The sequence below is a fragment of the Varanus komodoensis genome, unplaced genomic scaffold (genome assembly GCF_004798865.1).
Source record: "Varanus komodoensis strain SLA01 unplaced genomic scaffold, ASM479886v1 scaffold2, whole genome shotgun sequence".
Classification (NCBI taxonomy): domain Eukaryota; kingdom Metazoa; phylum Chordata; class Lepidosauria; order Squamata; family Varanidae; genus Varanus; species Varanus komodoensis.
This window is the reverse complement of record NW_025335568.1, coordinates 56,620,358-56,646,516: the sequence shown is the minus strand read 5'-3', so window position 1 is coordinate 56,646,516 and position 26,159 is coordinate 56,620,358. Positions and strand designations below refer to the sequence as shown.

The 26,159-nt window shown below is 43.0% G+C and overlaps 1 protein-coding gene across 2 annotated transcripts in view; it reads left to right on the top strand.

Moving 5' to 3' along the window:
• The window catches only part of SRBD1 (S1 RNA binding domain 1), a 206,560-nt gene extending 181,159 nt beyond the window's left edge, over positions 1–25,401 (top strand). For both annotated transcript variants that reach the window (XM_044428623.1, XM_044428622.1), the window contains exons 20-21: positions 12,683–12,867; positions 24,099–25,401. In XM_044428623.1, coding sequence (XP_044284558.1) covers positions 12,683–12,867; positions 24,099–24,388 — 475 coding nt within the window. In that variant the 3' untranslated portion in view covers positions 24,389–25,401. The remainder of the gene's footprint in view (positions 1–12,682; positions 12,868–24,098) is intronic.
• Positions 25,402–26,159: the final 758 nt, after the last annotated feature.

Sequence of the window (26,159 nt, the reverse complement as noted above, 5' to 3'; positions counted from 1 at the left end):
CAATCCATCGCGACCCCATGGACAACATTCCTCCAGGCCTTCTGGTCTCCACCATCCCCCGGAGTCCACCTAAGCTCACGCAGACTGCTTCAGTGACTCCATCTAGCCACCTCATTCTCTGTCGTCCCCTTCTTCTTTTGCTTTCAACTGTTCCCAGCATTAGGCTCTTCTCCAGTGAGTCCTTCCTTCTCATTGGGTGGCCAAAATGTTTGAGTTTCATCTTCAGTATCTGGCCTTCTAAAGAGCATCAGGGTTGATCTTGCTAGGACTGACTGGTTTGATCGCCTTGTGGTCCAAGGGACTTGCAGGAGACTTCTCCAGCACCACAATTCAAAGGCCTCAATTCTTTGGCGCTCAGCCTTCAACTTTCACAGCCATAAATTGCAACTGGGAAAACCATAACCTTGACTGTATGCACTTTTGTTGGCAGGGTGATGTCTCTGCTTTTTAGTATGCTATCTAGATTTGCCATAGCTTTCCTCCCCAGGAGCAAGCATCTTTTAATTTCTTGGCTGCAGTCCCTGTCTGCAGTGATCTTGGAGCCTGCATGGCATAGCTCATAGCTTCATTGAGCTACACAAGCCCCTTCACTACGACAAGGCAGTGATCCATGAAGGAGATTAGAGTCATATAAAAATTACCTGTTCCATAATGTATTTTGAAGTTAGGAATGTAATCATCAATATGTAAACTCAGTTTAATTCCAAGCAAGTGACATGGCAGTGTTCCTCAAATTCAGTAGATAACATGTGACACAGTTAGATTTAGCAACGTGTTGATGCCATGGAAAGCAATGGAGAATAAGGGCAAAAGTGCAGTGCAAGTAAACAAGCAAGTACATATATCTTTTTACAAAGAAGCTGAAAGTGTTAAAAGGGGAACTGTTGAAAGTGCTCCTAAGGATTGCTGAATTGTTTCAGTTTAGGTAGGCTTGAGTTAATTTTGTTTTGGTTGTTTAATGGAGAGATTAATTTTGCTGGTGTCCTAATGCTCATTCATGAGCCAATAATGACTCACATGGAGTAAATGCATGTGGGCCTCCATGCTACTCACTGGTGTTAAGGAAGGAGGGTGGAAAGGTGTTTTATGCTCCCAGATCATTGGTCTGTCCAGCACAGTGTTATCTGGGTCGCCCTTCCCCAACCTGGTAGCCTTCAGGAGTTTTGGACTACAATTCCCAGAGTACCTGGTTAATAGCTATATTGGTAGGTAATGATGCGAGTTGAAGCCCAGATCATCTGGAAGGTGCCAAATTGGAGCAAGTTTGGTTGCAGTGATTACTTTAGCTCTTCAGGGTTGTGGAATTGAACCTAGGACTTTTTCATGGAAAACAAGCTGTTCATCACTGAATTACAGTCCTTTGGTACATACCATACTTTTGGGGGGGGGGGTTACAAACAAGTGACTTTTTTAATAAACAGGTTTGAAAAAATGTAGGTTTGGTCTGTGAAACACCCACACATCATTATTGGACTGTAAAGAACTGGTACAAACAAATATAAAATATGTTTCATTCATCTTCATAATGAAACATTGGGAGCCATTTATATAAAAAGCAATATAATAGATTTACAACTTACAAAAAATACCATTTAAAAAATACTGATCTGCTGAGGTATCAAACGGCCACCAAATATTTAAAACCACTAAATGCTTTTTCCTTGAAATCACATTTTACTGCTTTAAAGACCAAGCTTTTTATATTTTAAAAAATGGTTTTAAACAAAATTGCTCCCAAGTGGTGACTTGTTCTACACAGCTTCAATCTGCAGCCATTTTTTGTGGTTGAATTAAGAACTCCCAAAAACAGGGACAAGAAGGTTGTAATGGAAACCCAAATAATAGTTATATTTTCAATATGTAGAATATAATCCTTTTACCTTAAATGTTCTGAAAAATATGTGGAAAATATGTTATGGATATAAATGATTGGGATGTATTAATCCTTTTCCCACTGTGGAAACTTAATACAGTTCAGAATTGTAATAAAGCATATTAATGTTTTTAAATGTTTGTAATACAAATCCTTCTTGGACTTACAAACTTCTAAAAATCCCCCCAAAGAAAAAAAAATTCTGGTATATTTTCCTGGATTGTGCATTAAAATGCTAAAGGAAGTCTGTAAGTAAAAAGCAGGTTACCATGGCAAATGGACCTCTGACCATTAATGCAGTATGGACAAACTATTCAGTTTATTTTAAAAATGCAGTAGGAATACTGGAGAGCCTATACTATGCTACACTGCATGTGTCTACTGAGTGAGGTTATTTTTCATTAATTAGATCTAAGTGTTTGCCAAGAGAAAATCCTAGAGAAGATGCTCGTTAAAACAGGATGTTAAGCAGATTATAAATATTATGGGACCAAATTGCAACATCTGGTTTACAGATTATATTTCACATGGATTGGTATTTTAGGAGTCTTGTGCCATGGCTTATAAAAATAATACCAGTATTTAGCACTATGCATATGGGAATCTCCTTTTCTAACTTATACAGCTCCATGTGCATTAATATCAGTTAATCTTGTTTGAGAGCATCTTTCTTGTCCCACGCTGCTGTTCTCCATGACATCTTAAAGAGTGGATTCAGGCAAAGAGCTGTACTGTATTATGGCTGCTAAAATATTTTTTTGCAGAATGCTGGGGTAGAAAACCTGGCGCCCTCCAGGTGGATATTTGGATTACAACTCCCAGCCAGCATAACCAATGCTCGGAGATCACAGTAGTTGTAGTCTAACACATTTGGAAGATAATGGGTTTGCTTAAAGGTAAAGGTTTCCCCTTGACATTAAGTCCAGTCATGCCTGACTCTCGGGGGCGGTGCTCATCTCTGTTTCCTAGCCGAGGGAGCCAGTGTTTGTCCACAGACAGTCTCCGTGGCCATGTGGCCGGCATGACTAAACACCGAAGTGCACGGAACGCTGTTACCTGCCCACCGAAGGGGTACCTTTTTATCTACTTGCATTTGCATGCTTTTGAACTGCAAGGTTGGCAGGAGCTGGGACGGAGCAAGGGTTACTCACCCTGTTGGGCAGATTCAAACCAGTGACCTTTCGATCAACCATCCCAGCAGCACAGCAGTTTAAACCACTGGGCCACCTGCAGTCCGATGAGGTTGCTTATCCCTGCCCTAATCCCTGCCCTAAAACCTGCATCCTACTTCAGCAGCTTCCAGGAGTACTGGACTGCAATTCATACCATTTCCAGCTAGCATGGGGATTTCTATTTGTAAATGAGCAGAGATGAGCCTGTTTTTCCCTCTTGACTGTGCAGGAATGGAAGTCAGTTTGCAAAAGATGGCTTTCCTGCCCTCTTCTCCCCTGCCACCCATGATGCACCATGGAAAAGCTCTCCGCAGGGTCAGGATGCCCTCATGAAAGGTCTGAGATGTAGCGTGGGTGACTTCATTAGGATAAAGGAATGACATAAACTCATGTAGAGGCAGCTTATGAAAGCAGGAGGTTGCTCATGTAAGCCACTTCTGTTGGGTGTGGGCTGATTCCCTCCTTCTGCTGCAAATCTCAGTAGTTCTGTGATGGCTGCCCTGACCCTACAGTAGCCTTTTTAGTGGGTACAGGGAGCTATAGTGGAAAGGAAGAATTGGGAAAGCTGCCATTTCCTGGCAGGTCAGTGCAAGTCCCACTGGGCAGCATGGGATAGAAGCAAAGAATTTTGTCATTCCCTTTGCTTTCTTGCTGTTTACTCTGTTACTGGGAAGCTAATCCTTGGGGAAAAAATGCTTACAACCTCTGCATAGCTCTATCCATCACACTTTTTTTTAAAAAAAGGAAAGTTTCAAAAATGTGTATTAAAGTAGCTCTTTTTATTCTATTCAGCAGGCTGAATTTATCAATGTATTTGCTGCATCTGTGGTAGTAATTGCATTCAGATGTGTTCAGTGGAAGAATAATACCCCCATTTGCTCTATTAAACACGGTCATTCTTGGCAGATGCCTAACTTAGAGAAACTTCTCTAGAAATGATATTTGTATTCATTCTGTATGATGTTCCAGCTCATCTTTTCATACACACATGCACAAGACAACTTGAATTTACATTTTATTATCTTGGCTTGAAGAAATTCAGTAAGAATGTGAACAGTGTAAAAGAAGTGTAAAAAGCAGTCTCTCTATATATCAGCCAAGACAATTTACAAAAATTCAGAAAAGAAAAATAATAAATGGACTGCATACAACTTCATACGATATTTAAAACAACTGTAAAAATACAATGGTTTAAAAGGCCACATTAAAAAGAAGTGTCTTTACCCCCTTTGTGAATGTAGAATGAGTTGGGACGAGCTGTAGCTCCAGAGTTTTTGGAGCAACACACAGGAGAAAGTTTTTTCCTGTATGTACAACACATAGGTCTCCGTAAGGATGTCTTCAAAATGGACTCTCTTACTTTTAGTAATGAAGGAGGTTTATATGGAAATAGGCAGATGGCCAGACCCTAAGTCAGTCAGACCTTTAAAAATTAAACCAAACTCTTTGAACTGGGCCTGGAAAACCATTGGCAACCAATTCAGATGGTTTAGAATTGGACTGATATGGTCATGATACTGTGAACTTGTCAGCAGCCAAGCTCCAGGCTTAACTTCCAGTTACACTTCAAAAGTTCCTCCACACAAAGAACATTGCAGTAGTCTGTTATATAAAAAGCAAGTTTAGTGCATTTATTTTCCTAATAATAGTCATGCACACCTACTGAATTTTGTGTTTCAAAGCTTAGCATAGATTTATTCACAAACAGGTCTAAATATTTATCCACATAGAGTTTTTAAAATTAACAACCTCCTCCAAAATGCACATTTGACAAACAGCTAATTGCAACTTCTCATTACCAAACACCTACTTGCTTATTACAAACACAAAAATGTAATTCTAAAGAAGTGGGATGGTTGTTTACCATAGACTCCATCATCTGCTCTCCAAATATAGCCACCTGGAAGTTGCCCATTAACATTATCATGCCAAATACAGTATTCCATTTGATTGTTCAACCCAACAAAAACCAAGTGAAGGCAGAGAAAAGAGAAAGTGGCTCATGGCACCGTCTACTTTTCTTACTTTCTTTTAACATCTAATATCCTTATGTTCCAGTTCCATTTTCTGTGACCTTGCTGTAACTCTGAGGCTATTTTTCTACACACAAGAGCATTTCACTTTGTTCTTAGCAATGACATTTAAAAATAGAAATGGTCAATATGCATTACAGCTGAGATGGAGCTTTGTGTTTAATATTGATTTCTGTTCCAAGTGCCCTCCAAGCACGTTTATTTGGGTGAAAATGATCTATGAAATATGTAACCAGATTAAACAGCCTCTCTTTTAAGGAAAAAAAAGCAAAACATCTGTAATCACTAAGGACATGGAAATCTCTGCTTTCCCTAAACCGAACAAGGCTCTAAAATGAAATGAGAAATTGGAATTGTTTCTTTGAAAATGGCCTTATGTTCTTTATTTTAGGGTTTGGTTATTTTCAAATATGGTCACTATTCTAATAGCAGACTACTAATGAAGAAAATGTATATATTCAAAGGCTGATATACTTTTTTTTCTTCAAAACCATCTAATGTCCATTCAACATTCAAACTTGGGGCTATTTTGTTGGATTTCTGGAATGAAGGCAGCTTGATCTCAGCAGGACTGGAGCCTCTTCCCACATTACCTCACTGGTGTGGGGTTTGTGCCCAGTTGGCAATTTCCAATGCTGTTGTGGCAAGGGCTTGTATACTCGAACTACTTGGGGAGGTCTGATCCCACAGGTCATTCGCAACCCGCCCCACCATTTGCAATTGAGTAAAGATTGGTTGGGACCATCCAATTAAATTTCCCCATTTCCACTTTCCAGTGCACTAGAGTGGAAACTTGCTGTGGAAAAGCAGCTCCCACAGATAGCAAGAGAAGCAGCCCTGAATCCATGCATTTGTTTTCAGTTAGCCCAAGTAAAATTCAAGGTGATACAAACAGTTACTGTACTGAATTGAAGCTATAATCATGAGATTTTCAAGCACAGTATTTGTGGAACTTGAAGGATCACCTGCAGCTGAACAAACCTGCTGAGGCCCTGAATTCTGCACTGAGGCCCTGCCCAGGTGCTTTCCAGGAAGATCGATGAGTAGGAGTCAGGGCCTTTTCTTTGGTGGACCTTCCAGAACAGGCTCACCTGGTTTCTTTCCTAACTATTTTAATGAGTCTTAGGACCAGATGTTCCCATCCAATTTTAATTGATGCTGGTCTGTTCTCTGAATTTTGCAGTTTAGGGTTTTAATCATTGTTTATACTTTATTTATGTATTTATTTAAGTGTGGATTTCTACTGCATCTATTAATACTGCTGACAACTTCCTTGTAAAGTAGTTCCTCTGAGTACGCATCAGGAGAGTGGGTGCTAAGCTTTGCATGGTTTTTCCTTGTTGCTAAATGGCAATATCCAACAGTGTCACTCTGCAAATTTAAATAGTGCTAGTGAAGCTTTGTGGAATTGTTGTATTGCACAAGCTGTTGTGTGTTCTATTTGTGAAAGTGGTTCCACAAGCATAAAGTACAGACAGATGTCTGCACGTGATGCTCAGGCAACTTGCATAAATGTAATTTTGCCTGGATTTCCTCTGTTACATAGTTTGGATGCTTGTTGCCACTAGCACAATATTATTTTCATTGATACGGCCCAAAGGTATTCATACTTGTTTACAACAAAATAGAAATACCATAACAGCACATAGATGTGTACAATAAAAGAACAATAGCCATTGTAAGCACACTGTGAGACTGTACAATCTGAACTAGGCTGGTCCCATTCAGATATTATGAATGTTGATTTAGCAAGTGTAGTTTATTAACCCAAGAAAGGGCCTTCTGTTCTGTGTCCTGGTATCTTCCCTTTGCCTTTGGGGCAGTTACAGTTAAACCGCAGTTTGTCATTACATATGAACTTGAAAACTGTGATCTAACCTTTGTTTGTAAACAGGATCTGATCTTGGTTTCATTTCTTGCTTTGTAAATATAGATTAAGCCACAATTTCCTGGTTTGGCTGTAATGGAAAACTGATTTAATAAACCATGATTGGAGCAGCAAAGCCAGGCTCACCAGGAGGAGGAGTGATGTGGCCACAGAGTCCTTCGTTACATCTGAACTGGGCCTCTGTGTTGTCAATGAGAGCAGCAAAGCTGAGAGTCTGTGCTTTAGAGAACCTAAACACGTACTCACTTCTGGTGTTGGCTCATGATGCACAGAGACAGGACAGTTGGTTGACAGCATGTTACTACTATGTGCATTTTGCAGACCGAAATAGTAACAAGTATGGACTTGGCCAAGCTTAAGAGCAAAAAACATATTTGGGTTTCTGGATCTTTTTGTCGCTGTGGCCTCCCGCTGTTCATTTTACTTTGGCCTGATTCTATTGCTGCTTTTATCTGTTGTGGATTTTATATTGATTTCTGATGTTACAGCTTTAATCTTTATTTTGTGAAATGGCTATGGGTAGTAGGCAAAAGCCGCAAATAAATAATAAACTTGAAGCCAACTATTTCACCTTACTTCTATTCAGAGTGGTTCATGCTTTTCCCCCCCTTTGACTTCAGGATAGGGATGCGTGAATCAGCAAAACTTGAACTCACCAAAGTTCTCTGAATTTCACCTCAAACTTCATTGTTCATTCCAACTAAAGTCTGTATCAGAATGCAAGTGTGCATTTTCCCACACTTTGACCTATATGCATTCTTCGCTCGATGATTAAAATGTATTTGTGCACACACTTTTTAAAAGTACGCATCTTTAATGTGTATTTTATCTTGAACACATTTTCTTTAGCTCTTGAATTTCATTGCAAGCCTGCAAGTATATGGACTTTAACTGAAGATTGCATCTGAATTTGTGTTTGATCCAGAAAGTGGAAACTGGGTAAATCCTGATCAAAATCAGAAACAAATTTCTCACCTATCCTTAGTTAGGGAGGCTTTGCATGTGAGGACAGGTAGCCATTCCAGTCGCTGAGCATATTCTTTGCATGTGCAAAATCCCATATGCAGTTGCTGACACCTCTAGGAATTAGTCTGATCCAGTGTAAAAACCACTTTCCTGCTAAGATTAGATAGACTTGTAATATGAAAATTACAATTTACCACCTCTGCTATGCTAAATTAGGGTTGTTATCTGATTAAAGCATTTCTCGTTGACTAATCATCTGTTTTTTATCTATTTCAGCAATTAACTGGATTAAATTTAAATTACCTTGCCTGGTATTAAAAGCTTGGTGCAGAGTCCCTTTTGAAAGATCGAAATTTTGCCAAATTAACATAGGAAATTAACTCACCAAAGTTCAGAACTTCTAAGTCCTACTGATTTCAGTGGGAGAGTTTGGCTTTCACCCATTTAATTTGACAGAATCTAAAAGTGCTAGACTTTGTGTGGATTATTGCAGCTGCTCCTGTTGCTACGCCCACTGGCTTAGAACAATTTAAGCAAAACAAAAATGTGCATGTAAACTAAGGTTGAAATGCTCTATTTCTTTGCTTGCAGCATGCCATTCAATCTTTTGGTTGTGCATTAGGCTTGTGCAACTGATTGTGCAAGCCTAATGCACGATCAGTTGTGCCATCATGCTTGCACATCTGTAACTTTCTCCTCTTGCACACAGTTCAGAGCCCAGTTTTTGCTCATGGAATGTTACTTGCCCTTGTGGAATGACACAGCTGGAAATGGACCTCAAATTGTGTATCATTATGTGCCAATGTCATGGACGTTTTGTAAGTCTGTTGGGTCAGGAGATGGCAGGGTCATAGGAGACTGTCATGTTACATCTGCCATGTCAGTCAATGCCGAGGCAGCTGTTGCCTCTCACTATGATTCTGATGTCCCTTCAGCGCTAAGATTCCATCTTGTAACCAGATCTGTCTGACACAGGGTGACCAGTCCCAGGCAAGCCTGGATCAAGAAGGAATTGGAGTAATGAAGCTGACTGTAAGAGCTCTCTTGACATCATATTGCTGTGTTGATTATAATATCACTACCGCAAGCAGAATTGCATTTCTCATCTCAGATATCAGATATAAATTGATTATGGTCCCTGTTCTGTGGTCCTCATTACAGTGGGATACCGAGCCCACTCAGTGAGACTTTGCTCCATAGATGATGGGGTGCCAAGGCCTTACGTTTTGAGAACTCTCTCTGGGACTATTCCTTGGCCCACTTAATATCTATTCATCCATAGTTTATTGGGCGACAATCACTGCATTACCTCACAGATGCTCAGACACTGATTCACAAGTCGGTAGACTGCCTTACCGTTGATAGGGCAGCAACTCTGGGTGAGCTGACCACAAGTTTGTTTGTGATTCCTTCCTCTGGATGCTGCAGCAGCACTTTTGAGCTGTAACTGCTCATACCGCAGCTGTTGACTTTGAGCTGTATGGATCTCTTCATCCAGTTCCAGAAGCGCATATAATGTGACCCCCTGTGCTGCTTAGCTCACAGCCTGAAGAACCCATCATTACAGATACTCTAGGGACCCATTCACCTAAAATCTACTATCTGCTGCGGATATGTGAATTCTGATTTAATGCTTTGCAGAACTATCCATCCCCCTTCGATATTTCCAAGTTTTATTCTGTCACTTGTTACCTCTAGATATACATAAGATGCTCAGTCTGTGAAGGTGCAAAATATTTGTATGTGTATTGCTTTATTTATTTATTTATTAAATTTATATCCCGCCATTTTTCCTTTAAAGGAACTCAAGATGGTTTACATAATTCTTCTCTTTCTCTCAATCGTATCCTCACACCCTGTGAGGTAGGTTCGGCTAAGAGTCCGAGACTGGCCAAAGTCTCCCAGTGAGCTCCATAGCTGAGTGGGGACTAGAGCCCAGATCTCCTAAGTCTCACTCTTAACCACCACACTGACTCAGATGTCACATACATACCATAAGTAGTTGAATGGAGTCCATTTGGGTATGATTCCCAGTACCACATAATCTCTGGAAATATACCTGTTTCCAGAAGGCCTTAGAATTTAAACAAACAGCATCACAAAGACCAAGGAGCTATCAAAACAATTATGGGATAAATTCCTGATTTTATGGGCAGTTGAAAGTTTCTATCCTAACTAATCCTTTATTCCCTTGCTTCATTCACTTGAAGAGTAAGATGGTGCCCTGAAGGGAATTTTAGAAAAAGTCTGAGCATCTAAAGCACATTTTCAGAAATATGGCTGTAAGAAAGTATTTCATTTAAATTGTAGCATAATATCATTTAGAGGTACAAGGAATAGCACATTTGGAATGTTTAGTCAACCTGTGTAAAAGCATTTCTTACAATTTAATTCAATTCCAGGAGGTTTCCCAGGAAAGGATAATTTGCACATAGGAGAAATATAATTTCATTATGCACATAAAACAAAACAAAGTTTGATCAATCTAACTTACAGATCAATACAATATCAGCTTTAAAGATTTTACTTCTTGAAATAGTAAATTTCCCACCTGGCATTAGAGTGAGGATGAGACACCCTCAAAGTTGCTAGCTTTTATCATTGCATGATACTTGTGGGAGTTTTGCTATTCTTATTTTTAGAATAACATCTTTCTAGATAGCCAAATGGCAAAGGAATTGCATTGACCTATAAGCCTTGCAATTGTCCACTCGTTAGTGTGACTAGCTAATTTTCCTGGAAAACATATGTGTTTAGCTCAAGGATGACTCCAGGCTTTGGCAGAGATGAGCAATTTCTTAGGCCCAGGTTGTCAGGAGATTCTGAAGCTGGACCTGGGAACCTTCCGTTCTTCTGTGTGGTTTCTGTGCATCACACATACGGGTGCTGCACCTGCACGGCCTCCCTTTAGGAAGATTCTCCTTGCTATGCCTGGACTTTTGGCAGGAACCCCTCATTTCCCCGGCATAAATAGGCAGGGCTCACACCATTTTCCCAGTTTGCTTTCATCTGCCAGTTTGAGTGCCTTGGGAACCTTCGGTTCTGTGTATGAACTTTGGAAACTGCAGCTTGGAACACTTTCCTGGCATGGAAGTATTAAGCGCTGGACTGGCCATTGGGTCATCTTGGGTAGGAAGAAGAGCTTTGTGTGGGCTGCTGACCTTTCTTGAGCACAGGAACTGGTTGGTCCTTGAGTTCCATAACGTGGCGCACCTCTGAGCTGCTGTGGTATGCTGTACAACTGTGCAGGCCGTTGCATCTCACAGGCAAACTGACGTGGTGGGGAGGTTCTTGTCAGTGCAAGGATGTTGTCAGTGATGGAGTCATGCATGGCAACACCGCCTTCTGTTTTTGATGCTAAGAAAAGAACTTTTTTTCTTTACTTGCATAGATTACATTGCAGAAAGTTTAGTCACTATTAAATATTTGTTGTTGTTTTACAAAACCTTATTTTCATCTAGCAATAAGACGAGGAAGAAGTGTGTGGGGTGGGAGGAGGAAATGAGCAGCCCCAGTGGATCAGATCAAGGCCTGTCGAGTCCCATGTCGTGTTCCCATAGTGGCCAGTCAGATGCCTTTTGGAAGCTCGTGGGGCAGGGATGCTGTTGCACCTTCCTCTTCATGTCCCTCAGCAGCTGGTATCGAGAGAACTGGCAATATGGGAGGGAATGCATAGTCCTCAGGGGCAGTAGCCACGCATAGCTTTATCCTCCATGAATATGTTGCTCCTCTTTTAAGGCTGTCCAGATGGTTGGCTGTAGTGAATTCCAGTTTTACCTTGTGCTGTGTGAGCATCTACTTCCTTTCCTGTTCTGAATCTCCCTTCAGCTTCTAGGGTTATCTGAAAGGTGGGACCTTGCCCTGCCCGTCCCATTCATACTCATGTACACCTCTGATGTGTACTCCTGCACTCACTCTTTTTCTGTGTAAAAGGCCTCAGATGTGAGCACCTTTCTTCGTAGGGAAGTTACTGTAGGGCAGGGGTCCTCAAACTTTTTCAGCAGGGGGCCAGTTGAAAGGTGCTGGCGGTGGGCACGGGCTGCCAAGGGTGTGCGGGCGGGAGGGGCGCAGGCCGGTGAGGGGGTGGGGCACGTGCGTGCAGCGCAGCAGGGGCGCACTGGGCGAGGCAGCAACTTGCTAACATGGAGATGGTTTTCTCCGAGCGAGTCCAAAACAATCTCCGCACAAGCAAGCCACGTGTCCGTGCGTGCCAAGTGCAAAACCTCTTGTGCGGGCCGGTTAAATGGGCATGGCAGGCCAGATCCGACCCACGGGCCGTAGTTTGAGGACCCATGCTGTAGGGCATTGGTAGTTTTGCTACCCTTTGCTTTACCCCATAGCTCAAAGGAGAAGACTGCGTTGCCCTTACAACCTGTCTGATTTCCATCCAGCTGTAGATGGTGCCCATATTTATTTATGGATGTCTAAATATCAGCTGGGCGCAGCATCTCCTAACAAACTGTTTGGCCTTCCATATCTAGTGATTTGACTGGGAATTGAGACTTTGAAGATCTAGGAATTCATTTTCTTCTGATCTGACAACCAATGTTAAATATTATTTCAACTGAATCTGTTTTTTGTCTAATGCATGGGACTACTAAATCTGTATGGGATGGCACATTTATGCTGAATATATCAACATGTTTATGCCATGTACTCTAGGCTTGAAAAATTATGGATTTCTTTTCAGAATTCCTAATCCATAGGATTTTCTCTTTGCTCTCCTCCTCATCCTCCTCTTACATACAAGGTTTTTAACACTCATTGGAGGATGTCCCAGTGATATAGGAAAGCCAGAGATGCAGCAAAAAGTGAATACAATAATTGAAAGAGAAGGGATAGAAGGAATGGCAAGAAGACTGAATACAACAGCACAAACATTGCAGATAATAATCGATGGATTGACTCAACCTGAAGGTTTTGACATCCGGAAAGGTAAGCAGTTAGAAACGGTATGTTCCAATATCCGCGATTCACCATTTTCTCTATTTTCTATTCATTAAGCCAATGTCATTTTTAGGTGGATGGATAGGTCAACTCCCTTAAGTTGTTTATGGGAAGAAAGTATTGCATTACTCTGTGGACTGGGCAGCCAGGGTTAGTTTTCTAATTAAGAAATTTGAATCCTGTCTCTAAATTATGGCCCTTTAGAGCCATAGGAGGACAGTCTGTATAGATCTTGACAAATTAGGTATGTTTCCACACTGGTTAAGTTTGTGATCCTTAACCTACTTGGATTAGCTCAACTGGCTCAGGTTCTTTGAAGACAGGCTGTAAATCGTTGTCTTTTCCCCCTACTTGAATAGTGCAGAAAGTGTGACACTGAGGCACAAATGATTGGTGTTCTTGTTCACAGCTGCACAGTTCTCTTTCTGTGGGCTGCAGGTTTTCTGAGGGTCAGATGAACTGGAACACCATCCTCTATGCATAGGTATTTTTGTGGCAGAGTAAATCTGGTTTATTTAAAATACTTCTATGCACCCTTCTCTAAAACATCCAGAGTGCTTAACAAGTAGGATACATGCAGTCATGCACAAATCCAATAATAAAGTTCATAACTTTAGTTATTTAACTAACAATTTAAATAACTATATTGTCAACAGTGAGGAATCAATAGTTACGCGCATAACAGAATGCTGCTTCAAATCTGTTTCAGCCAATTGATCATATCAAGTCTATAGCTGTATATTTTAAGTCCTTGGGATAATTTTTTTTCTGGTCCACTATACCTTAGTAATTGCTGGACTTCACCTCTAAACTGTTCTAATAGTAAAAGCAAATCCTTATAAACCCACCCTGAATGTGAAAACAGTTTTTACAAACTCCAGTGACCTGAAACATTTTTACAACACCATCACAATGCCCAAGAACAAATGCATTCATTCCTGTTATGAGCATTGTTGATAATATAGTTGTGCACTGTATTATGTAGCTTTGCAGTTGTTGAATATTGTCCTAGCTGTGTAGTATTCTACGCACTGCGTAGTGTTCTAACTCTGGGTAACAAGAACTGTTTTTAACCTTTCAGTGTAGAAGATAGGAAATGATGTGTAAGATGGGTGAATTTCTGGTCCATGTCATGTTCGCATTCGTGCCATGCTGCGTCTGTATTACATAATCATTAATATTTTTCATTCTGTGTGAATAGTCACATTTAAATGTATGTGTCTAAATGTATTTTCTGTCTAAAATACATTTAGACACACATTTCATAATGTATTATGTCTCAAAATGCACATCTTTATTTTGTTGCTTTAAAAATGTATTATGTCTCAAAATGCACATCTTTATTTTGTGGCTTTAAGGTGGAGCGTTTGGGAAGCTTGAAAACTAATTTGTGACTGAATTCCAATCCAGTCATTCATCCAGAAACTACAGGTCAAGTCCATTTGTTTCAGAATGCACAAATATCACATTTCCCAAACATACTTAGTGATGTGACATTGGCTGAGTTTAAAGGACACACAGAGAATTGGAAATAAAGTTGACGAGAGGGTACAATGCTTCAGACCATCCTATTGATTTAATAGCTTTGAAACAAGGAGACTTGTTTTTCCCAGAGTGGTGCTCAACTGCAGTATGTGTTACGAGCACAACTGGGGCAACCTGGTCCTCTCCAGACATTTTGGACTGCAGCTTCCATAAATAGGGTTGCTATAATGCTCTGGGGAGTCTGTTCTTCAGTTCATAGACTTCCTCCCATACTCAGCCCTGTCTTAGAAAGTGAGCCAAGCTGAGAGGAAGTCTGTGAAAGCTGATGGAACCCCAGTTGCACAACTGGCAAGCTTCTTCTACATCACATGCAGCACAAAGGCTGAAAATCACATGTGTGGAAGACAGGTGCCACTTGTGCAACAAGCAGGGCTCAGTTGCAGGCTCAGTTCCTGGGGAGGGCCATGTGAGCACTCTGCACGCCCATCAGGAAATCAGACGCATGTCCCCAAGAAAGCAGGCCAAAGTATGGAGAGCTGAAAGATTCCCTTTCCCAAAGCAGATTCTGCACACGCAAGCCCCAGGCAGTATAGCCAATGATAATGAGAGCTGTAGGCCAAAACATCTGGAAGGTACCAGTTGCCTACCCCTGCTACATGCAGCTGCAATACCAAGTCATAAAAATACAGTGCTCAGGAACGCCAACTTCAGTGGAGTCTCACTGGTATAGCTAAGTGCATTTTGGAAACAACAGCTGGGAAAGAAGCATGCAGCTTTAAACATCAAAACAAAAGGAATGTTCAGGCATCGCACAAAGCCATACTTCAAGGAGAAACTGGAATGTTTTTACTTTTGTTTTTGCCAAACCACGACTTGTTATGCCACTTGAGTAGGAAAACTGTGAATGGTGTTAATGATGGGTTGTTTCAAACAAACCATCTTCATACCACGATGGTATGGCCTTAGTGTTTTGAAGCATAGTTTAGCATGTATATGACATGCTGGACTGTAATAAATGGAAACCAGAAGCAAAAGCTTTTGAACTCTTCCTTATAGTAGAGGAAAGGGGGAACATACAGTTCTGAGGCTTGTTGTGCAGTCTTTTCATGCCAAAGTAGAGTTTAGCCACTGTATATCCATTTCCCCAAGAAAAATCTGACAGAATAAAGCTCCAAAGAAGCCCATGAAAATGCTTAAACATTGGAGCACATGTGCAACATATGTCTTTATGTTCCTGTGTCACAGAGGAAAATAAAAAGTAAAAACTCACGTACTGCTATGCCTCAGTCATTCTGCAGAAACAATCCTTATTCCCAGAGATACAGAATTAACTAAATGACATACCATACCACATTATATTTTTAAAGTTCCAATTATCAGTTTTGCTGAACATGAGAAAATAAATGATTTTCAAGCTGCTGGCATCACTGAAGAGAGCTAATAGAAGGAATGGAAATACAGACTCTGCGTGTCATCTTACAGCCAAAAGATTTAATTGTCCAACAGACTGCACCAAACTAGGGTCCTTTTTAGGTGCACATGTTTAACAGCCGATCATATGTAGGGAGCAGATGAAGAGGGAAAAAGCCACTTGGACATGCCAGGAATAGCACATAGACACAAAAAGAGCACTTTGTAAAACATAAGTGCCCCTTGAGTTGCTGCCTAAGCCTATCTCCGCTATAACCATTAAATGCTATTTATTTAAGGTGGGGTGGGGGTTGTGTGTATGTGTATTTTCATGGAAAGTGCCGCCACTGCGCAGTGCAATATTGCAAGGAGCTTAACTGTTTGGGAGTTGAGTAATTACGTTCATTTCTTCATTGGAAACGTTGATGTCATGCAGCCGGCTGCTAGACTTGACTGTGTAACGGTTCTTTTCCTCTCACCCCCTTTCTTTCTTGCAAAGCTTTCCAAAAACATTAGAAACATTCTCACTGATTTCAGGTGACACCACCACCTTGTACTGAAAAATAAATATACATTTGAGCTTAAGTTTTGATTCTAAGACCTAGGATATGAGGAGCTGCTGCTGGGAAATCTGCATGTATCTGCTAAATTCATAATGACTGTACCACGAAGAGAAAGGGAAATGAGGGTCTATAAAATCAGGATCTAAAAATACTAAGCAGTTGGTGAAGCTGAGTGAAGAGATCCTCAAGTCTATAGTTTCTAGTGTATTCTGCACATGGAGATAAATGCTCTGTCCTTGAGATTTGCGAACTTTAAAAAGAAAAAAAAATCCCACATGCGGCAAATAGCCGCATCTAAGTTGGCTAGGCTAAAACCCTGCTGCTGCCATGTTAGTTTTCCACAAGAAAGGAGATTTTAAAACATGATCTTGTTTTGTTTTTTTGTTTTGTGTTTAGGACATTTCTTCGTCGTGGCCTCTGTGCATCACACATATGGGTTCTGCGCCTGCGCAGTGCCTTTGGCCGGAAGATTAACAGCTAACGGTTTTTGGCGGGAACTCCGCTCCCCCTCCCCCCTAGCATTATATAAGGAGCGGCGTGTCCACCATTTTCCAGTCTTTGCGACCGCCATTCATTGTGCCTAGTGCCGCTTCACTCTCAGATTGTTACTTACCTTCTTGCTCGTCCGAAAATCTCTCTTTTTCTCTTACCAAGTTTATATCCCTTGTTCTTATTGTTAGTATTTCACTTATATTTCTTTAACTTTGCACCATTTTTTCTTTATCGTTCCTATAAATATATATATATATTTATATTACTTTCCCGCTTTCCTATCTCCTTTTTTCTTCCTTCTACGATGGCGCAATGGGCGGCGTTCTGCAAGTGCGGAAAATGCGGTTCCAAAATGCCCGCCGCAGACCCGCATGATCTGTGCCTCCTTTGTTTGGGGGAAGGGCACAGAACCGATAAGTGTGGCCATTGTTTGGCTTTCTCTAAACAGGCAAAGAAGAACAGGGAGAACCGCCTCTGCAAACTCCTTTGGGATCAGGCTCTCCTCCAATCTGATCGGCTGGTGGCTAAGCCTTCCACTGTTGTGGCCCCACCCGAAGGCCGTCCAACTTCGGCTGACCTGCCGCAACGTCCAGCCTATTCCTCCATTGCTCCACCCTCACGCCCTTCTGAAGAAGGCGCTCATGCTATGGCCGATCAGTCTGTTTCCTTGCCGAAGAAGCAAAAGGAAAAGAGAAAGCTCAGCGACTCAGATAAATATCCTGTGCATAAGAAGGCCAAGAAAGATAAGACGGGCAAGCTGGTTAAGAAGCCAAAGAACCCCGAGCAGGCAAAACACCGTCACTCGGGCTCGGCCTCTTCCTCGATTCCAATACCTACTTCAGAACCAACCCCCTCAGTCCCAACCATCCAGGCGACTATGAGGGTTACCCCACCGGGCTCACCACGCCGGCCGGCAGCCAAACCCGTTATGGATTCGAGGAGGGGTTCTATCTCTGATGGGGAAATACGAGACTCCCCACCTAGGGCTCGATCACCAACCCCGATGCCTGCGATCCCGATGGATACTGAGATCGCCATCTCCCCTCCAAGAAGCCATTCCTCGGATGCGAGGTCTGATGATTGGTACCACTCCAGGTACTCCTCTGCTCCGAGACGGGAAGAGTACCACTCTACAGCCTACTATCCAACCTCTAGGGGACAATCTTCACCATCAGCGCCTCGGCAGCGTTTCCATTCAATGCCCAGAGATGCCCCAAGGGCACCATCTAGAGAGAGTGGCAGATCGGAGTCTCCAGGAGATTCTTCCTCCAGTGTACCACCCCCCTACTGGATGGAATCCAAAGAGTCTGAGGCTGACTCAACCTCGCTGGATGCTGTAGTTGCTTCCCAGGGTCCGGGGTCGCCTGAGGAACCGTACATATCATTTAACGATCTGATGGCCAGACTAGTGAGATCGCTCGATATAGAAGCCCACCAACAGCCGGGACCGAGCACCGATCGTTTTTTTGATGTGGTTAGAGGTGAACGATCCACATCTATTGCCTTGCCGTTTATTACGACCTTACGGCAGGCAATGACCCAGCCAGGGGACCTCCCAGCTAATCCAAAACTGACCTCTCGTAAATACGAGTCCATGTATCAGGTGCGGGAAGAGGACATCCCATTTCTTCTCCACCCCAAGCCGAATTCGGTTGTTGTAGAATCCTCGCAGGGTCGGGAAGCCCATGGACACACCTCACCTCGTGACAAAGAGGGTAGAAAAGTTGATTCTCTCGCCCGCTGGGTATACGCAGCTTCGGGCCTTGGTTTAAGAATCTCCAATTACGAGGCAACCCTAGCACGTTACCAATATTTCCTGATGCAACGCCTGGACACCATCATCAATACTCTTCCGGGAAACCAGAGCGAACTTGCTAAGACTTTTGTTAAGGAAGCTATGCAAGTGGCGGTGCAACAGCTTTCTACCGCGAGGCACCACGTGGACTCTGATTCGAGGTCGCTGGTCGGTGCAATTTCCCTCCGCAGGCACTCCTGGTTGCGTAATTGCAATTTTCCGGACGAGATGAAGCGGAGAATTGAAGAGATGCCGTTCGACGGTTCCGGTCTCTTCCATGCAAGGACGGATAGCAAATTGAAGAAAATCCATGAATCAAGGATGACCGCCCGTCGTATGGAATTGTAATCTCTACCCCGACATAAGTGGTCATGGTCACATCCACAGTACCGTCAACAGTTTCCGCCTCGGCAGCAGCAACCGCATCAACATCAGCAGTGTCGCAGGCAACAACCACCACAGCACTTCCAACAGGGCCGCTGCCATTTCGATACGGACAGGCGACAGCGCTGATGTGACAAGCGAACCTCTCCTCTCATTCCAACTCCACCCTCCCCCCTCTCATTTGGGGATTGACTGAAGAGTCGACTCTCCATTTGGGAGTCCATCACATCTGATGGATGGGTATTATCTATCATCCAGCATGGATATGGAATCGAATTCGACGTTGTACCATCAGTGAATCCTATTCGATATACTCCAACTTCTTTGGTACTGTTAGACGAGATTCACCAACTCCTCGCTAAAGGAGCTATTCGTTGCCTGTCGTTATCGGAAGGATTCCACGGTTTCTATTCCAGATACTTTACGGTTCCGAAACGAGATGGGGGTCTAAGACCAATATTGGACTTGAGAGCTCTCAATAGATTTATAAGACCAAAGAAGTTTCGGATGACTACACTTCAAAGTATTCTTCCGTTGCTGGGAAGAGGAGATTGGTTCACCTCATTGGATCTGAAGGATGCCTATTTTCATATTTCAATACATCCAAGTTATAGGCGTTTCCTTCGTTTTGCGGTGGACTCTGAAATCTACAAATTCAATGTGCTACCGTTTGGATTGGCCACTGCACCAAGAGTTTTTACGAAGTGTATGGCCCCTGTCTGTGCACACCTTCGATTACGTGGAATTCGGATATACCCGTACCTTGATGATTGGTTGCTGGCCGCCGACACAGAAGCAGGACTTTCGTCTGCTGTTGAGTTTACATGTGCTCTATTGCACGATCTCGGACTCTGTATTAATCGACGGAAATCTTCCCTTCTCCCTACGCAGGTGATCAACTTTATCGGAGCCCAACTGGATTTGACGTTGGCAAGAGCCTTCCTTCCTCGGGACAGACGACATGCGATTGCTCATTGCATCGCTTGAATTCGACAAACAAGAACTGCTCCCGCCCGGTCTATTCAGAGTCTGTTGGGTCACATGTCTACTTCCATTGCTGTGGTTCCACATGCCAAACTCAGGCTGCGTCCCCTTCAAATGTTCTTCAACGGGGTGTTTCAACCACAGATAGACCCCCCTACCAAACAGATTCGACTCCCGGCTTCCGTTCTTCAGTCCCTGTTATGGTGGATAGACCCAGCCAATCTAACTGTAGGCGTTCCATTCCGACCCCGGTACCCTACAATAACCCTCGGTACCGATGCGTCTCTACTGGGATGGGGAGCAATCTGTTCCGATCTACGTACCCAAGGGATATGGAGTCAGCGGGATTGCAGGAACCATATCAGTTTTCTGGAACTTCTTGCCGTTTTCAAAGCCCTTCAATCATTCGAGGATGTGCTTCTGCACCAGGTCGTCCAGGTGACCTCGGACAACATGGTGACAGTCTTTTATTTAAACAAACAAGGGGGAACCCGATCCCGGAAACTAGCCCGCCTGGCCATGCAGATTTGGGACTGGTGCATACCAAGAGGTATCACTCTTGTAGCAGTTCACCTTGCGGGCACGGAAAATACAGATGCCGATCTCTTGAGCAGACATATGTCGCGGTCCCATGAATGGGAGCTAGACCATCAGGTTCGCGACATGCTGTTTCACCAGTGGGGCCAGCCAGACATCGATCTGTTTGCCACACAACGGAACAGGGCATGCACGGCATATTGTTCCAGAGCAGGAGTGGGTCAGGACTCCCTCGGGGACGCTTTCATGATTCCCTGGACAAACATGACTTTTTATGCTTTCCCTCCTATCCCACTCATCATGAGAGTGTTGGCAAAGATCATTCACGAAGGGGCCACAGGGGTACTGATCACCCCCTGGTGGCCACGCCAACCATGGTTCTCAACTCTCCTTCACGTCTCCAGAGAAGAGTTTCTCCAACTCCCTCTTCTTCCTTATCTCATTACCCAGAGGGAGGGCACAATCCGTCACCCATATTTGCTATCGCTGAAACTGACTGCAGGAGGCCTCTGGTACAACAGTATCGACACCACAAACTGTTCCAACTATTCCTGCTCAACAGAGTCTACACCCAGACCTACAGTATATCCTCGAATCTGCGCTACAACCATCTACTAGGAAGTCGTACGTAGCAAAATGGCAGAGATTCTCTAACTTTGCCATTTTACACTCTTTTCTGGCCCCTTCAGCTTCTGTTTCACAGATACTTAAGTTTCTCTTTGAATTGCATCAGTCTGGACTCAAACCCTCGTCCATAAAGGTTTATACAGCAGCGATTTCGCATTATCGGGGAACTATACATGGCCTCTCCATCTTTGCTCAACCTCTGATTAAAAGATTTTTAAGAGGATTGAGTAATCTACATCCAACTATAAGACCTCTAATGCCCACCTGGAGTCTTTCGGTGGTTTTACAAGCACTGACTCAACCACCTTTCGAACCCATGGCGACGATCGATCTACGCCTTGCTTCATGGAAGACGGCCTTCCTTGTTACAGTAACTTCAGCCTGTAGATCATCTGAACTCTGCGCCCTTCAGGTAGACCCCCCTTTCCTAAATTTTCATAAGGAAAAGGTGGTTCTTCAAATGGATCCGTCTTTCCTTCCGAAGGTCGCTACTTTGTTTCACATGCAACAGGAGATTGTTTTACCGGCATTCTTTCCGACCCCTTCGAATCCGATAGAACGATCTCTACATATGCTGGACGTTCGTCGTTGCTTAGCTTTTTATAGGTCCAGGACTGAGTCTGTTCGGCGTTCCAGTAGACTTTTTGTGAAATATTCGGAACATGCTCGGGGTTGCCCAGTCACCTCACAACGTCTTTCGAAATGGATAGTAAATACAATTGTCCTATCTTATCAGTTGGCTAAGTTGGACTTACCATCTACTCCAAGAGGCCGTTCTACAAGAGCTGTCGCTGCTCTTCGGCCTTTGCATCAGGAGTCCCGATAGAAGACATGTGCAGAGCAGCCATTTGGGCTACTCCGTGTACCTTCGCCAGACATTATAGACTCGATGTCCGTGCCAGACAGGATTGCTCTTTTGGCAGAGCTGTTCTTTCTTCTGTCCTTCATTGATGACACCTCCCTCCTCCATTTCGGGTAAGCTTGCTATTCTACCCATATGTGTGATGCACAGAGGCCACGACGAAGAAGTACAGGTTGCTTACCTGTAACTGATGTTCTTCGAGTGGCCATCTGTGCAGTCACACAACCCACCCTCCGACCCCGCTTGGTGTCATGGGTGGTCTGACTATTTTCTGCGATACTATATCTTTTTTCCTATGTGTCGTACCACTACTGAATTTGGATTTCTTGTGATTCTGACAAACCTTTTTATTATACAACAAACACCGGTCTTTCAAAGACTGGAAAATGGCAGACACTCTGCTCCTTATATAATGCTAGGGGGGAGGGGGAGCAGAGTTCCCGCCAAAAACCGTTAGCTGTTAATCTTCTGGCCAAAGGCACTGCGCAGGCACAGAACCCATATGTGTGACTGCACAGATGGCCACTCGAAGGACATCAGTTACAGGTAAGCAGCCTGTTCTTATAGGCTGTCCATCACTTTCGTCTCTGGATGGCTTACAGTATAATCTAAATCCTAAACGAAATAAATTAACTATACCATAACTGAATACATAAAATAGAATAGTTAAAATAAGTTAAATAAATAAATATACAACTAAAATCAATTGACATTAAAATATTGGTTAAATAAAAAGGTCTTGATCTGGTGTCAAAAAGCATATAATGACGGCGCCAGGCGGACCTCTCTAGGGAGTGCATTCCATAGTCGGGGCGCCACTGCAGAGTCTTTCAGACTGCGCCACCGTGTTCTGAGCTCTTGTACCATGTGAGTTGTCTGAATATGCAGAGTAGTATTTAAGATTCTTGAAGTGATCCTAAAAGTACCTTCTACTTGATCAATGGAGAGCAGACCCATAAAATGCAGTAACATTAAAATGTACCACTGGAACCTACAACTGAATGCTGTGTCGTGGAATGCTCCTTTTCAGTATACCAGCCAGACAGGCCCTCTTCCATGACATTCAATTCCATTCCTTCCTCCCAACCAGCTTTTTAATTAATTTTCTCCTAAGAATCAGCATGCTGTGTTCATGACATGTGGATGTTTTAAACCTGCCTTCTCCAAACTGGTGCTGTCCACCTGGTTTAGACTACCACCCCTATCAGTCCCACCAGTGATTCTCACTCTCTTCAATGGAGCGGACTCCATAAGGGTGTTTGGGAATGCAGTCCGAAGGATCTTTTGATGCACAACTTCTGCAGCAGTGGTGTCAGCCAGTCGGTTTTAAATGTGGGCAATATGAATATGAGCCCATCTGAGCACACAACCAAAGCTTCAGCAAAATAACAAACCTACTGGTTTGCAGAATGTTTATCCTCCCAGATCAGCCCTGCATTTCTGCCACAGAGACTTCTGTGCATTGTGGAAAATTCTGCAGTGCAATCTAAGGCTGAGATGGACACCATGCAGTCAGCAGGTCACATACCTCTGTGCCCCCCTCCCCCAGTGTTGCAATACTCTGGAAACTTCCAGGAATGTCATTTCGCTTTGAAATCTCACTTCTCATACACATTGTTTTAAGGCAAAATCACTGCTTTTCCCCCACTGATGAATTTGTAGGAAGGGAGAGATGTTGGTTCCTTTGCGGGGGCAAGAGAGAGAACTGGACCCTGAATACCCAGAACTTGCCAACATGCACTCAGTTCATACAGAGCCCTGAAACTACTTTTCATCTACTGCAGTGGGAATCTGCCATAGAATGCACTTCAGACTCCCCAGGACTATGTTGTGACATAGGAGTTCCCATGAACAAGGCATCTTTCAGCTTGCGCTTTTGTGGAGCACATTTTGATAACCTCTGTTGTCTGGAAAGCCAGATAACATCTTAGTGGAGATGCTGAGTACATTTTCTACATCTTCACGAAAAACAAATCATGACGATCTCAAGATCATCCATATGCAGTCTTATTTTGTTTATGCAGTCTTATTTTGAAATCATGGCTTTCCATTTTTAATTCATTTTCCCTTTTTATGACAGATTTTGATAAACCTGATTTCAAGAGGAGCATCGTTTGTCTTGAAGACCTAAGTGTTGGAATGATTCTCACGGGAAGAGTTGAGAATGCTACTCTCTTTGGAGTGTTTGTTGACATTGGAGTTGGTAGAGCAGGACTGATTCCAATTCGGAGCGTAACAGAAGATAAACTTTCAAAAGCAAAGCAAAGAAGAAGCCTTGGCCTGGGTCCAGGAGAAAAAGTAGAAGTCAGAGTTCGTGAAATTGACATCCCAAGATCCAGAATAACATTGGACCTTATCCGTGTGTTGTGATAATTTTACTGATCCTTTCATTTTAAAGGCTACCATTTCACCATGACAAGGAAAATATTGTGGAAAGAGGAGGACCATTCATGGTAGCCCATACAACTTGGGGGAGGGGGGACGTTGGTGGTTCTAAACTACCTAGAAGCTCAGACTTGGACCAAAAATCACATCCAAGCTCCAGTTGTATTGATTATTCTGACTTTTGCGGGTAGGTATGGAGGGTTGCTGGGAAATCACTGACATTTGTGCAGTTGAGAAGTCCACTTGTCAAACTGCTCTGTTGTCAGCAGTTTCATAGCACTTCAGTCAAGGTGCAGACACCTTGGTGACCTGCAGACATCCACAGGGGATTGTGTGAAGGGGTCAGCAAGTGTCTGAATCAAGCCTTAGTTTCTCCAGTGGAGAATAATAAGTAAACCCAGCAGCCTGCTTCTCACTGTGGTCCAGGAGAAATATTCTAGCCACTTGAACTTCTCTTGGTCATAGTTTTCTATGTTTGCATGGAGAAGCATTCAGCCATATCATCGCCAGCCTTGTAGAATGAAGCACAACAGCCCTGGCACATGTTTCTTAGCTCCTGCATAAGTTAACAGTGATGGTCTGAGAGCTTGATTCCAGGTCCATACTCACCTGGTTTGTTCTGCACACAATTTGACTGTCTTCAGCTCAGCAACAGAAAGGGTTGGTGCCATGGATCTCTTTCTGTATAATTAATTTAAAAGTTATTTGTTTTTATTTTGGGGGTGGGAGTGCAGGGAAGAGATTGGTTAGCTTTAAACTGTTCCAGAAAAAATGAAAATGTCATAACCAAAATTAAGGTTGTTTAGATCCAGAATAACTGGAGGGACTGCATTGTGCCAATTGAAAGAATGCATTAATTGAATCCAGGTGCAGATTTTTTAAAAAAATATTTTGAGTTACTATCTTGATACATAATAGGAAAATGTTTTTGTTAATGGGTGCAACTTTGTCCCATGTTTTCTTTAAAAAGTGATTTTATTAAAAGAAGAAGGAGGAAAGTGCTTGTCCAATTTCTGTTTCTTGATCAGAACAGATCTTTCTGTGCAACCTGCCCAGGGAGGGTGACAGGACTGTGATGGCCAATCTTACAAGTCTCACTGTGAAATCCTCCACTCCTCCAACAAACCTCTAGCCAGCTGACATTTCTCTTGAGGGTCAGTCAAGACCCCAGTGCCACCAACAGCCAACCAAAGCTATAAAAGGCACACTTGTCTGGGAGCAAAGATTGCTCTTCATGCTTTAGACCAGGCATCTGGAACAGACCAAATGTGGGCCGTCTGGGTGGGGTCCTAGTATGGCTGTTCAGGGGTTCCCCTGCTGGCTCCATTCCTTTTCCACAGCCATGGATGGTTTGATAGTTTCTCAGCCTTGCACTGCTTTGTTCCTTTCTAAGCCAGTGTGGAGTGGGGCCAGAGTGTTGGACTGGGCACTAGAGCAATCCAGGTTCTAGTCCTCTTGACCATGAGGCACACAGGCTGACTTTGGGCCAGTCACAGATTCTCAGTTCAACCTACCTGACAGGGTGGTTGTTGGGAGGATATAATGGAGCTGCGTAAGCTACCTTGGATACCGGCTAGGAGAGGCAAAAGGTGAGAAATAAATGCAATATAATGATCATAGTTGACTGAAATTCTTTTGGGGATATCTAATGGCAGTAAGAGTTTTAATCTGAAATATGCCAATATTTTGGACATGGCCCCTTTTGCCTTTGGCTCCACCCACCACTTGGATTTGCCCCCACAAGCTTCCTCTGGAA